General features: G+C 38.0%; 1 protein-coding gene across 4 annotated transcripts; it reads left to right on the forward strand.

The window, feature by feature from the left end:
- The first annotated feature begins 876 nt into the window (after positions 1 to 876).
- Positions 877 to 14,149, forward strand: LOC131315620 (uncharacterized). Of its 4 annotated transcripts, none has more exons than XM_058344786.1 (6): positions 877 to 1,234; positions 1,631 to 2,199; positions 11,095 to 11,287; positions 11,898 to 11,962; positions 12,831 to 13,041; positions 13,610 to 14,149. In XM_058344786.1, exons 1-6 carry the CDS (start codon positions 1,061 to 1,063, stop codon positions 13,970 to 13,972), a joined length of 1,575 nt encoding a protein of 524 aa, XP_058200769.1. In that variant the 5' UTR covers positions 877 to 1,060; the 3' UTR covers positions 13,973 to 14,149. The 4 variants fall into 4 exon arrangements, with proteins under 4 accessions (XP_058200769.1, XP_058200771.1, XP_058200768.1 ...); XM_058344788.1 differs by lacking the exon at positions 1,631 to 2,199 and adding an exon at positions 7,496 to 8,064 and having other exon boundaries at positions 880 to 1,234; XM_058344785.1 differs by lacking the exons at positions 877 to 1,234; positions 1,631 to 2,199 and adding exons at positions 6,703 to 7,121; positions 7,496 to 8,064.
- Positions 14,150 to 14,980: the final 831 nt, after the last annotated feature.

Raw genomic sequence — 14,980 nt, forward strand, 5'->3', positions numbered from 1 at the left:
TCTAAGCCGTTCAAACACGTAATAGACGGCTTGGATGCGCGAGCGGGCACCACGTGGTACCCGCTCGACACTGAAAATTTTTCCCCAACCCACGCACATAAACACACTAACACGCTGCACGCATGCATCACGTCAAGTTCTCATTCTTCTCCCTCATTCCAGCAGCTCCTTTCCGTTTGTTGTAGTACAAAATAGTTACAACCGGATATCCAGAATACGAATTCGAACATAATTACATAAAACAGAATATACAACGAATTGAAATTGCAAAATCAGAATTGCAAATTGAATACAAAATAGAGTTGCGAACCGAAACCAGCCTTTATAAACAAGCCGAGCCTATCCTAACCAACCGAGCTTTTTCGAGCCGGGGTGAGTTTTAGAGTGTTGATGAGGTCGGCTCGTTTACTACACGAGTCTAAAACTCAAGCTCAAACACGGCTCGATTACTAAACGAGCCGAGTCCTTCACAGGCTGAGCCTCGAGCTGTTCACGAGGAGCTCAGCTCGGTTAGCTCGGTTGTTTGTGCCCCTACTCTAGCCTGGTATACTCTTAGATACCAAAACAAAAGGATGCTGATTTTGGCGTTCTACTTTTGTACATAAACGCGCACGTACAAAAGCGGAGCGCGAAAATCAATTTGAAAAAAAAACAATATATTTTATGCGTCAACGAGAGACTTTACCAACTGCCAGCTCCTATGAGAGAATAACAAACAAAAACAGGGGTCTTTGCTGATAAAAAAACCAAACAAAAACAGGGTACACGTAAAGGAGGATTTCATGGTTAGATTTTGACTATTCTAATGCCAAAAATATATAATTCAACAGTTATTGATGATAAGTCCCACGTTGCATATGTTATTCCCCTCAAAAGTAGATTCAGAACTTTTCAAAGAGCATATTCATGCCAACATGCCCATTGGAAAACTCACCAGACCCCTTACCTTTTCTGATCCTTCTGCACTTCAACCTATAACACTGATATAGTGATCTGTTTGATTTGCAAACACTGGAAACTTGTTTTAGGCAACAAAACAGATTATCAGGGAATTAGAAAGATGCAGGGTCTGTACCCTACCATATGGCAGCGAATTGGAGCAGACCGGCATTTCTCAGGGGCGGCGCCATGGCGGCTGCCGCTTAAGAAAGGCCCTGCCACCACCACCACCCTCCTCCTCTTCTTCTTCGTCCTTGTTTTTGCTGCCATCTTCTCTTCTTCATGGATCGACTCTGTAAGCAATTTTCACAACTTTCCAAACTATTGGAAGTTTTCATTTATGCTCCATTTGTGTCAACGGAAATGGTATTGGCGAAAACATTTCATGGAAAATATTTTAATGTTTCTTGTATTTTTAGTTGCAACCTTGGTAAATTATTGTGCTAGTGGGAGTAGTTGTGGTTGTGGTAGTGATGGCGACAATGGTGGTGGCGGGTGGCGAATGTGGTTTAGTGGTGATGGTGTTAGTGGAGAAATATATGACTTTGAAAAGGATTCTTTTTGAACCAAATCAAATAGTTTTACTTGGATCGCCATATGGATATTTTCCATTGGCTTTTGTTTTTCGTCAAAACAAACAGAGCTTTAGTCAATTTCCACTCATTCTATGTGGCACTATTTTAATTTGCAGTCTACTTTTTCTGCTACTAAAGGGATCAAAGAAGACATAATCATCCTAAAACATCCAATGAAAATCCCAAAGAGAACTGAAATCCCACTCAATTGCTCCACTGGAAACGAAACTCAAACCTGTCCATCCAATTACCCAACCAAAAAATTCGAAACCGAAATTAAAGACGACCCATCATCGAATTCCACGTGCCCGGATTACGACCGTTGGATTCCCGAAGATCTACGGCCGTTCAAGGCGACCGGGATCACCAGAGACATGGTGGAGAGAGCAAAGAGGACGGCGCATTTTCGGGTGGTGGTAGTAAAAGGGAAGGTGTACATAGAGAAGTACAAGAAGTCAATACAGACCAGAGATGTTTTCACGCTGTGGGGGATTTTACAGGTACTGAGGAGGTACCAGGGGCGGCAGCCGGATTTGGACCTGATTTTTGACTGCGATGATTGCCCGGTCATCCGATCAAGCGACCACCGTAGACCCAATGCCACCGCCCCGCGGCCGTTGTTCTGGTACTGCGGTGATCAGAAGACGTTGGATATTGTCTTTCCTGATTGGTCCGTCTGGGGTTGGTAAACTCTTCTTCTACTTCGTATTCAAAGTTCTAAGTTCGACCAAGTAATAATACTCTTTCTTTTTTAAGAAAATGACCAGAAATTCATTGATAATATAAAAAAATAAGAGAATTTATAATGTCATTCTCCAAATTTATAATGTCACTCCAAAAGGAGGATGTGGTTATCAATTTGGGGAGTGGCATTATCGATTCTTATATGGAATTGATTTTTCCACTCTCTGGGAAAGTGACATTAACAATAGTCAAAAATAATTTAAAAACATTCTCACTATAGTTATTTATTGAGTCAAAAAAAGACGGACTTGGAGACCCTGCCAAGCAGGGGTGCTTGGCAAGGGTGCCGAGCTCATCTTGACCGTCCAAAAGTGTTTTGGATGGTCCAGATGTGAAGGTACTGAACGAATTTAAAAAAAAAAGAAAGAAAAAGGAAAAAGATGTTTCAATCCGGGCCATTGATTTCGAGATGAACGGCCGGATTGGCCGCTCGGCACCCGCTTGGCAGGGGTGCCGCTCGGCAGGGTCCCCGGGTCCAAAAAGACAATAACAATCTTGTTTCTTGGAAAAATCAAGCCCATAGAATGGCTCAATTGCAATTCAATTAATCGTGTCATCAGAACTAGAACAGAATGGCCCCATTCCGCTTACTAAAATAAATACTTAAAAAATAAAAATCTTAACAGACAGGGCCTAATATGATAAACCAACATTTTCCAAATTAAGTTTTCTTATTTATTAGAAACTCTGGTTTCGTCATGTTTAGAATATTATATCCCGCACACTTCGTCCCAAGCACGGTGAAAGAAAGGAAGCTGTGTGTTTGGTAACTAACCATTCAGACATAAAAAAAAAAAAATTAAAAAAAAATCACGATGAATGAAGATGCTAAGGTGGATGTACGGTAAGACTATGACAGATAGGATTAGAAATGAAAACATTTATGAATTCGTAGGGTAGCACCAGTTGAAGATAACTTATTAAAACAATTAAGCTATATGGCGGTTTGGTCACATACAATGGTAGCCAATGATGCAGTCAGTAAGAAAGCAAAATATAATTACTGTTAATTAATGGCAATAATAAGGGGAAGAGAAGGCTTAAATTAACACGAGATCCGATTTTAAAAATGAGAATTTTTCTGAATTAATGCTTTACGTAGCTTTTGATGGAGAAGAATGACAAATTAAAAATATAATAATAATAAGATTCATTTAGCCTAGATCAAATAACTGGAATACATAACTTAATTTTGTTTTTGTATGGTTTAGGATATGAGTAAGAAGTAAGAACATTGGGAATAACTTTATGGAATTGGATACTATTTGGTTTTGGATTTGGCTTGGACCCGAGGACATTCCAAAATCTCGGTCATCTATTTAGACAGTCGATAATTAAAAATTGTTGATAGTCTTTTACAGATACCATTTTATCGGGTAAGAGACCATCAACAATTTTTTGGGGATTGGTTAGGATTTGATTAATCTATTCAAGGATGGAGCCACAGTGACGAGTGATCATAGTGGTCGCTCCACAACGATTTCAAAAGATTATATGTAATCCGATTTGTACTTTTACTATTTCATATCAACTATACATACCTGACACCTCTAAATTTTTGCACAAAAATAATTACTAAATAGCAACATCTCTAGAAGGTAAGCGCAGCGCAGTGTAATACTTGTCATCGCTGTAATTGCTACTAACTTTTATTCTATCTTTGTAATCCTTTTCAAAGATTAATAAAAAAAAATTGTTGAGAAAAAAAAAAACTTTTATTTCATCGCACATGGTCAAGAAAACAAAGATAAAAGTGCCCACAACTAAAAAAATTCATTCAACAGAATACTTTTATTCAACTTTAAGTAAATTCAGTTAAATGGGCCTCCCCCCTCAGGGGGGTTTTATAGTGGGTCCCACGGTAGTGGGCACGTGGCATAACGGGGTAGGTTGAGGTGATTGCGCAGCCCATCCTCACTTACGAATTAAAGCCGACTACTTTAATTTGAATTGACGGTCGAGATGGAGAGCGGAGGAATAACTGGGAATGTCTTGTCCCGTAGGCCTTCCTTAGCGTTACATAATGTTGGTTCAAAATGGTCATTCTAATGTGGCCCCTACATGAGGGTTCATAATAGACATGTGATTTTATGTAGTTTAACCTCTGGGTGGCATTACTGTAAATATGCTGCGGCGGAAATATGGGTTAGGTCCATACATGTTCGATCAGAAATGGCCCAACGACAAATAATCATAGCTTCGCCATGCTGTACACAATTTTTTGGCTTTCGACGCTGTTTGGGCCGCCGAAACGACATATTAAGTTTGGAAATGAAATATATATTAAGTTTCGTGTTGGGCCATTTATAAGTCTAACGCATTATCGTATAACGATTTTACCGTCTCAATAAGCAGTTTAACCGGGATTTTTATGTTTGCATGGTAACTATTAAATAGCTCTCTGTATTTTATTTTTCATGGCCAATTGTTGATAGAAAACAAATATACTGCTCTTCGGAACATGGAATTAAAATTCATCTTTCATTACAAGGCACTCAGTTTCTTGGCAATAGGATTTACACTAACGTCATTCTTCCAGAACGGATTTAATGGCAATAATAAACAATTCATTGGAAAATAAGGTGGATCAGTAGTTATTCAATGTACGAAAAATCAAAGTGTACAGCCTCTGGGCAATACTTAAAAAATTGTGAATCCTGGGGTCCACCCAAATTCGCCATGTACTGCTGTATGATTGTATCATTTTTTTTTTTTTCTGGGTGTTCCCATTTAAATTTACAATACGTCAAACTCTAATGGAACAAATGGAGCTTCTCCGCATTGCCGTTTTCCTTTTAAGGTTAAAAAAAAAAAAAAAACCCAAAGAAAGAATGGAGTTAAAGTAACTCAAATCATAAATTAAATTTCATGAATGATCAACTTGTGATACTAGGACGTACGGAGCGTTTTTGTCTTCTAAAATTTTGGTAGGAGTATATATACGTTTGACACTCCAAAAGATTAAATCGTGATTCTGTTCCTGATTGTATTTAAAACTCCTAAAAGAAAAAAAGAAAAAGTCCCTAGCAGTAGTAGGAAAGTTGCCACTTTAACGTCTCTTTAACATCTCAATCAGATGATCCAATACTCATATCATATGAAACAACAAGAAAAATCGCTTTTCGCGTCGTCTTTTTGGCGACTGGATATATATAATGCCGTCTCTAAATGTATGGAATTGCGTTAGCAACTAATTACGCGGTCGCAAACGCCAGAAATATTTTCGACCAATACTTTTGGATTCAAACGCCGGAAATATATAATCATACTTTTGGTCTAATTCAACCAATCAGACACGATAGAGAAAACTTAATTCGCTAACAATGATGGAGCACCTAACAAATTTATTGGCTGAGACAAGCTCTAAAATTTACCAAAATGAGTGTTGCATATTACGGCCCAACCAACACTTTAGATTCCGTTCCGCTTTCTTTCTAAACCCTCTTTTTGAAAAAGAAGATAATTTTAAACTCAAATATAACAAAGATAAAAAATAATATTTCAATTTTTTTTGCACCATTTAAAAGATCTCAATGAGATCTATCAAACAAAATTCATATTGGTAGGAAAATTATTGCGTAAACACGTGATTTTTGAATTTGAAATTACATTCCTTTTTTAAAAGTTATTTTTTTAAGAAATCGGAACGGGCCCGGGTTTGATTTGGCAGTCAAAGCCTGTGACTTAGATATTTGTTTTTTTCAAGATTGGTCGACGTGTGCGTAAGTACGAGTGCAAAAGAGCCGAGCTGAGCCTAGTTCTGTAGTGTTCGAGCTGACTTGTTCACTAAACTGTAGTATTCAAGCTGACTTTTTATTCTCTAAACGATCCTAAAACTCGAGCTTTAGAGCCCTTAACAAGCCAAGCCTAGATAATTTACAAAAAGAGATGAGTTTAATAAGCCGAGCCGAGCCTATCCTAACCGGCCGAGCTTTTCCGAGCTGAGGTGAGTTATAGAGTGCTGAGCTCAGCTCATTTATTACATAAGCCTAAAACTCGAGCTCGATGTCGACTTAATTACTAAATATCCTGAGTCCTTCACTGGCCGAGCCTCCACGAGCTGCTGCTCGGTCGTTTTCTTCCCTACTCGGAAACTAGCCTGGTACACCCTTATTATATATATATATATATATATATATATATATATATATATATAGAGTACATATTATGCGTCAACGAGAGACTTTACCAACTACCAGCTCCTATGAGATTTTTATTTTTTTTAACGGCAAAAGAGAATTTTATTAATATTTGAATAAGCATTAGAAAGACTAAAAGGAAAACAGGGATTTAAACGGCATCGCAATCCACCTCTAACATCTCAACTAAATTGACATGTAAGAATTAGAACAACTATATGCCAATTCAAGACCCAATAAGTAACAAACAAAAACAGGGGTACAAGTTAAGGAAGATTTCACGGTTAGATTTTGACTATTCGAATGCCAAAAATAATTCAACAATAATTGATGACAATTTCCACCTTGCATATGTTACCGAAAGTACATTCAGAACTTTTCAAAGAGCATATTTTATGCCGACATGCCCATTGGAAAACTCACCATACCCCTTACCTTTTCTGATCCTTCTGCACTTCAACCTATAACACTGATATAGTGATATGTTTGATTTGCAAACACCGGAAACTTTGTTTTAGGCAACAAAACAGAGTATCAGGGAATTAGAAACATGCAGGGTCTGTACCCTACCATATGGCAGCGAATTGGAGCAGACCGGCATTTCTCAGGGGCGGCGACATGGCGGCTGCCGCTAAAGAAAGGCCCTGCCACCACCACCACCACCCTCCTCCTCTTCTTCGTCTTCGTCTTCGCCGCTTTCTTCTCTTCTTCATGGATCAACTCTGTAAGCAAATTCACAACTTTCCAAACCACTGGAAGTTTTAATTTATATATATATGATCCATTTGTTTCGACGAAAATAGTATTGGTGAAAACATCTCATGGAAAATATTTTAATGTTTCTTGTATTTTTAGTTGCAACCTAAGTAAATTATTGTGCTGGCGGTTGCGGTAGTGATGGCGACGGTTGTGGTCTAGCGGTGATGGTGGTAGCGTGTAAATATACGACTTCGAAAAGGGTTCTTTTTTAACCAAATCAACTAGTTTTACTTAGATCGCCATATGGATATTTTTCCATTGGCTTTTGTTTTTCGTCGAAACAAACAGAGCTTTAGTTCAATTTCCACTCATTGTATGTGATACTATTTCAATTTGCAGTCTACTTTTTCTTCTACTAAAGGGATCAAGGAAGACATAATCATCCTAAAACATCCAAGGAAATTTCCAAAGAGAATTGAAATCCCACTCAATTGCTCCACCGGAAACGAAACTCAAACCTGTCCATCCAATTACCCAACCAAAAAATCCGAAACTGAAATTAACGACGACCCATCATCGAATTCCACGTGCCCGGATTACTTCCGTTGGATTCACGAAGATCTACGGCCGTTTAAGGCGACTAGGATCACCAGAGACATGGTGGAGAGAGCAGGGAGGACGGCGCATTTTCGGGTGGTGGTAGTGAAAGGGAAGGTGTACGTAGAGAAGTACAAGAAGTCAATACAGACTAGAGATGTTTTCACGCTGTGGGGGATTTTGCAGCTGCTGAGGAGGTACCCAGGCCGGCTGCCGGATTTGGACCTGATGTTTGACTGCGATGATCGCCCAGTCATTCGATCGAGCGACCACCATGGACCCAATGCCCCCGCACCGCCGCCCTTGTTCCGGTACTGCGGTGATCAGAAGTCATTGGATATTGTCTTTCCTGATTGGTCCTTCTGGGGTTGGTAAACTCTTCTTCTATTTCATACTCCATTCAAAGTTAAAAGTTTCAAGTAAAAAAAAAAGTAAGGTAATACTCTCTTTTTAGAAATAACAGAAAATAACAAGAAATTCGTTAATAACATAAATATTATTATTATTGTAAAAACGCACTCTCTAAGTTATTTATATTGCTTCAAAAAGACGATAACAATCTTGTTTGTTAGGAAAAAAAATCAAACCCATATAATTGAATGGCTGAATTGCAATCGAAGTAGTAAACGTGTCATCATAACTGGAACAGAAAATGTGCAATGTGTTTTAGAGTAATATGATAAACCAACATTTTCTACAATGTAGTTTTGTTTCAAAAAGTATTATATTCTGCACACTTCGCACCAAGTTCGGAGAAAGAAAGAAAGAAAGTTGTGTGTTAGGTCACTAACATTTCAGACGTGAAAAAAAATCACGATGAATGAAGATGCTACGGTGGATGTGTGGTAAGATCAAATCCTATAGTGTAAGTCCCTGCAAGGCACCCTGTAGGGCACACACGGGCCATCGATCTTGATAATGAACGGTTGAGATATGATTAATTATGACCGGTAAGAATCATTTATTATCTGTCATAATTGATTTTTGATCTGGACCGTTAATTTATAAGATCGACGATTGTGTGTCGCCCTACACATGCACTATACAAAAGTGCACTACAGCACTCCCAGATCCATAGGACAGATAGCATTATTAAATGAAAACATCCATGAATTATAGTAGGGTACCACCAGTTGAAGATGACTTACAACAACTAAGCTCTATATGGTGGTTTGGTCACATACAATGGTAGCCAATAGATGCAAGTAAGAAAGCAAAATATAATACCTGTTAATGGGAAGAGAAGGCTTAAATTAACATGAGATGGGGGTTTTAAAAACGAGATGAAATTTTCTAAATTAATGCTGTACATAGCTTTTGCTGGAGAAGAATGACAAATTTAAAAAAAAAAAAGTAGATTCATGTAGCCTAGATCAAATAACTGAAATACAAAACTTCATTTAGTTTGGTTTGGTTTGGTTTGGCTTAGGATATGAGAAAGAACATTAGAATATTTTTATGGAATCGGATACTATTTAGCTATTCGTGAACAGTCCAAAATCTCGGTTGTCTATCTAGACAGTCGATAATTAAAATTTGTTGATAGTCTCTTGCAAATACCAGGGACTGACAACAATGTTTTACTAGCAAACATCGAAAAAAATGGGAGGTTGACAGTCCAATGGGTTGTCTATTTATCCTTTACATTCACTCACATCTCGCGATGATGCCCGAGTTCTGCCAAAGAGGAGCAACTAAATCAGTGGCCTTCTTGGTTAAGGTGGTGACAAAATTGGCAGATTCTGGAGAGGATCCGACCCTTCAGTTTACATGGTAGAGTACAATTCCAGTCCAGTTAAGATAAGTAACTAGGGCCAGTTAATTAAGGGGAGTGATTTTATCACTCTCATTTTTATTAATGTCATTCCTCTTTGTGTCTTGATTAGATGATTTATTTTGTGAGAAAACTGAAAAGAGGAGTGGCATTAACGAAAAGGGGAGTGGCAAAATCAATTCCCTTAATTAAACTGATGAGTCACTTTCTAAAATGTGGACCCATTAATGATTGGTCCCCATTTTTGGACCTTCTAAAAAAATTACATGTGAAGCCATATTGAGGGTCTATTCAACAAATAATGGAGGGGACACACCAAGCCTGGCCACCAGGGGAATCAGAAGTTCACTGAAGATTTTGTTATTCAATGAAGCATTTAACACGGCATGCAAGCGCTTGCCGTGTTAAGTCTCGAGGTGGCTCCTGTTATTTTTGGCGGATGACCCGGACTTAGGGTTCTGTAGTGAGGCAAATACACTTCAAGTTATAGTGTACCTCAGCATGGCTTTCGAGATATAATCATCACGATCAGAACTTTTATAAAAACATGATCAAGTGAAACATATATTCTCTCAATCATACTAAGTTTTCATTTTTTGAAAAACAAATGTTTTGACCATGTGACTATCAATATTCGATCAACTTGATTTTTTTTAACAATTGTTGATAGAGCTCCTGTATAGGTGGCTTTGCTTCTTGTTTTGTTTGTTCAAGGGGATTCCCCTATTGATTTTGTAGCTTCTTTGTTTTTTTGTGAAATGAAATTACTTACCCAAAAAAACCTGAATTTTTTATACGAAAAAATATAGTTGTCAACAAACCCTATGAAATGACCATTTCGTATCGTGATGATCATTTTTTAAAGGTTGATTTCGGGGAGTCCTAAACACCCGTAGTATGTTGCCGCGGGAATAGGGATGACCCTATATGCGCAGAGAATTTTTACAGAGTCAAGGTACTTGTTACTGGGCGCCTCCATCCATCTATTTTATTGAACTCCAAATACCAAGAGTGTACAGACCAATTTCATGTGAACTTTAGTGATTGGTTACATTTTGAAATTTGCGCTTAAAATTCAAGAAAAAAACTCTCAATAACCCAATATTCACCGTCAGATCAGGGCCAATGAACGAACTTTTCGTCACAACAGTACAATAAACACTGGGAGTTTGATTGATCTCGGTTCCACCACATAAGATTTTGCCTCCGCCTTCCGCTGATTAAAAATCTTAGCTTCGCCACTTAGCCCTTGGTACCAACTCTGAGTGATTATAGGACTACTCGCTATGGGGTGGGGGTGGGGATGGTGGCCTCTGTGGGATAGGGGCAGAGATGGTCATCAGCAGCCGTGGTGGTAGTGGGCGAATTCGGGAAAAAAATTCACCTCTAACACTGGAGAATCTTTTCTACCCCAACTCGTTTTTCGTTCTTAATGAAGAACAGTTATCATTAAACTTCATTTCTCGTCGTATAACGAACAAAAAAAAAAGTACAGAAAACGCTTTTCGAAAAACGTTTTCTGTCGGAAGAAATGGAGGGTGAGTTTTCAATAGATGGAAAGATGGGATGTTTTCATTTTTTTTTTTTTTTTTCACTAACTCGCTAACTACTCTGTTTCTCACAACAGGGCAGAGATAAACATTAAGCCATGGGACGGTATTTTGAAGGAGATAAGAGAAGGTAACAAGAGGATCAGATGGATGGAGAGAGAACCATTTGCTTATTGGAAGGGAAATCCTTTTGTTGCTGATACCAGGAAAAATCTCTTGACTTGCAATGTGTCGGAGAAACAAGACTGGAATGCTCGCCTCTTTGTCCAGGTAATTCTACTCATGTATAATTCTCTTCCAAGGGGGAATGCTAAGGTATTAATCATCCCTGTCCGGGGATACCGTATCCCCGTTGGCCTTCACCATAAGAATGCATAACATTAATCACTGGACAATTCCATACATTTTGTCGCGGCTGAGCTAGAATTTTTAAATAACGGAATTAAATATCTAAAACTCTGACACATTTGTTGCTGATTAGGTCGTGCTTAATTGGCAATGATAAAGGACAAATATTGTAGCCTTAATGAGATATTTGGAAAATTTACTAAATACTTATTTGGAGCTCAAATATGTACAATTCAAATAAATTCTACATCCATTTTGTCGTCGTTTATTTAGATTGGGTTTCTAACGGATATGAATTAAGAGACTTAACAACTCTACATAAAAGTACAAGAAAAATACATATATCTGTCGCTGTCGCGTTCTGAATAAATAGGAGCCAGCCTTGTTCATTGACCCCACAATGTGCACAAGAAAGAGGCCCACAGAGCATTTTTTAAATCCCATCAACTTTAAGGAGTGAATGTCTTTTAAAAAAAAAAAAAAAATTGGTGCTTATTTCACTTAAATCTTATGGGATATATACCTTCCACAGGATTGGATTCTTGAATCTCAACAGGGATATCAGAAATCAGATCTAGCAAGCCAATGCACTTACAGGTATATGTGCTATTTTCGCCAAGTCCCCACTTTTTTTTGAACTCCAAAAAAAAAGATTTTATTAACCTTTCAACAAGTACAAAGATTAAACGGAAGAGGAGCAAGATGGCATCACTAGTTGCCAAGTCCCCGCTTGACAACCAGTTTGCCTTCATTTGACCCCAAACACAACTACGTACATTTGAGTCTTAGGGATGAGCATCATGACTTATTCATATCATGTCATTCTCCAGGCATGTTAAAATTCTCTGCACTCTAATCTCACCCATTTTATTTTTCATGTTTATTGTGTCCTGTCATTTGCATTCCATGTTTTATCTAATATCATATTACCATGTTATGAACTCCGCAGTTAAAATATTTAATACCTGATATTTTTCCATTTGAGAATTATTCTTATATTTTCTTTTATTAAGGTTGACTAAAACAATAGATAAAATGGTTACATAATCCAAAAATATAAAACAAAAGACTATAAAGCCCTAAAACTCGTTTTTCATGAACTTAATTTCATTTAGGTGAAAGAAGTCACAACACTTCAAGTATGCTCCTACAACACCACCACCACCCCCCCCCCACCCCCCCCCCCCCCCCCCCCCCCCCCCCCCTTCGAAATATTGCTAAAATCAATAACAAAGTTCTATCACATGAGTTAGACGTGTCTATTCTATTATTTGGGTTTGACCGCAACCCAATCTATTATAATTGTATTATCGTGTCGTAACACATTCATGTTCATGTCGCCTAACTCTAGTTTTCAACTTCGTGACAGCCGACGGATTTGGGTCAAGTAAAAAATTCCCAATCCTAGATTGTTATATTTGCTAATTTTGTTTCTCATTTTTGCCTTTATTCCTCATCCATGCAGATACAAGATTTATATAGAAGGGTATGCATGGTCTGTCAGTGAGAAGTATATTCTAGCATGTGATTCAGAGACATTGCTTGTGAAACCCAAGTTCTATGATTTCTTCATAAGAAGTCTACAGCCGGTTCACCATTACTGGCCTATTAGGGAAGATGACAAATGCAGATCATTAAAATTTGCAGTTCACTGGGGCAACAATCACAAACAAAAGGTACTAAATTCTAATTGAGTAAATTATAGTACTCACCTCTCTAGGAAAATCAAAGAGATAATACAATCAAAACCCCCCAATTTGTTCTTTTTCTCCGGTCCCATCACGAAAGTACTTCTTTTTTTTTTTATTCAACAACATGGGACGGGGAGAGTATTTATTTCTTTGTCTTTTTGACTAGGTAATGGTGGTAAGAAAATTGATTGACAGGACATTGGTATTATATGAAAGAAATTAGCCATTGAATTTTTTGAAGTCAAACGCGCTTCGTTCATGTTGCTGTCAATGTCCAATTAAACCAACTTTTTATAAAATGAAAAACATGAACAAACATTTTTTAGCCCGCCACATGAACTGCACGACAGCTTGTTGCGACCAAATTACAGCAGACCCCCCAATTTAACGAGGGCAACCAATACACGAGGCTTCCTGTAGAGCAAGATCCATGAAGGATCTTTTGGGACGGTTTCGTCAATCAAAATCATAGTTTTAATTTCATCTTCGTTTATAATCTATTCCGAAATGGTGTTTTATTACTCTGTAATTCACTGTGGACTAAAATTGGTAGGCTCAAGCAATTGGAAGAGCTGCTAGCGACTTCATTCAAGAAGATCTAAAGATGGATTACGTGTACGATTACATGTTTCATTTGCTAAACGAATACGCTAATCTCCTGAATTTCAAGCCTGAAATACCCGAAGGAGCAGTGGAATTCTGCTCGGAGACTATGGTTTGCAATGCAAAAGGGTTGGAGAAGAAGTTTATGATGGAGTCATTGGCAAAGGGTCCTTCTATTACAAACCCTTGCACATTGCCCCCTCCCTATGAACCTAACGTTTTGGGAGTCTTTCTTAAGAGGAAAACAAATTCAATAAAGCAAGTGGAGGAATGGGAAAGAAGGTATTGGGAGAGTCTTGACAAGAAGCAATAGATACGTCTTGGATTTTATGAATTATATATAGATTCATTGTAAGTCAACCGTATGTGTATAATTCCGGTTTTTTTTTGTAAAACCGAATTAAATTTATGTAACTATGAAAATAATACCGAGATTTCTTCATGTTATAGTAGCAATTGGTCCTTATTTTATAAGTTTCCAATAATCGTATGACACTATGTTGGTCTTCTAATAATTATTTTGCTCTTTGAGTTTACTGATATTAATGATTGAAATATGTACTATATTTTACACGATTTTATGCTACAAGGGCAAGAGGAAAAACGTTGTAGAGTTTTGGGAAAATTAACCCATGTTACATACCTCAATAGATCACATCCACCACTTACGTATTGGGCATCAGAAACCGAGAGCTCTCTCTCATCTCCCAAACCCAATTCCCTCGATCTCATCCACGCCCGCCGACCCTGAGAGTTAGGTTGGGTACTAATGATGCAAAGAAAACACCACAAACCTCACAACTAACTACAAAATCACAATACCCGATCTCATACTTAACTTTGGACAGTAAGAGCATCTCCAGCTTTGATCCATTTTAAGACTTAAATTTAAAAATGGGGCAAAAATCACAAAAATCTCTCTCCAATCTTTGACCCAAACCCTTCCCCATTTTGGGTTTTACCCATTTTTTTGCCCAAATCTGAGACAACTTTTGCCTTTACCCATTTCTCCAACGGCTAGTTAGAGAGAGAGAAAGAGGGAGATGTGTAAAATTTGGGTTTGATGGTTGAAGATGTGTCTACCCAAAATGGGTTTCTACCCAAAATTTGACTCAAATTTGAGAAAAAATATGAGTGAAGGCTGGAGATGCTCTAACACACTACCATTATTCGTAACTTGCATCACATACGGTCTTAACAGTACTTGGGGTACACCCATGAGTGCCATAGCTTTTCCCTCGAGTGTCGAAGTTTTCACTTTTTTTTTTTTTGGATTGTGATTTTGGCACTCCAAAAATTGATGGAGGGGCTCCAAAACTGA

The sequence above is a fragment of the Rhododendron vialii genome, chromosome 2a (genome assembly GCF_030253575.1).
Source record: "Rhododendron vialii isolate Sample 1 chromosome 2a, ASM3025357v1".
Classification (NCBI taxonomy): domain Eukaryota; kingdom Viridiplantae; phylum Streptophyta; class Magnoliopsida; order Ericales; family Ericaceae; genus Rhododendron; species Rhododendron vialii.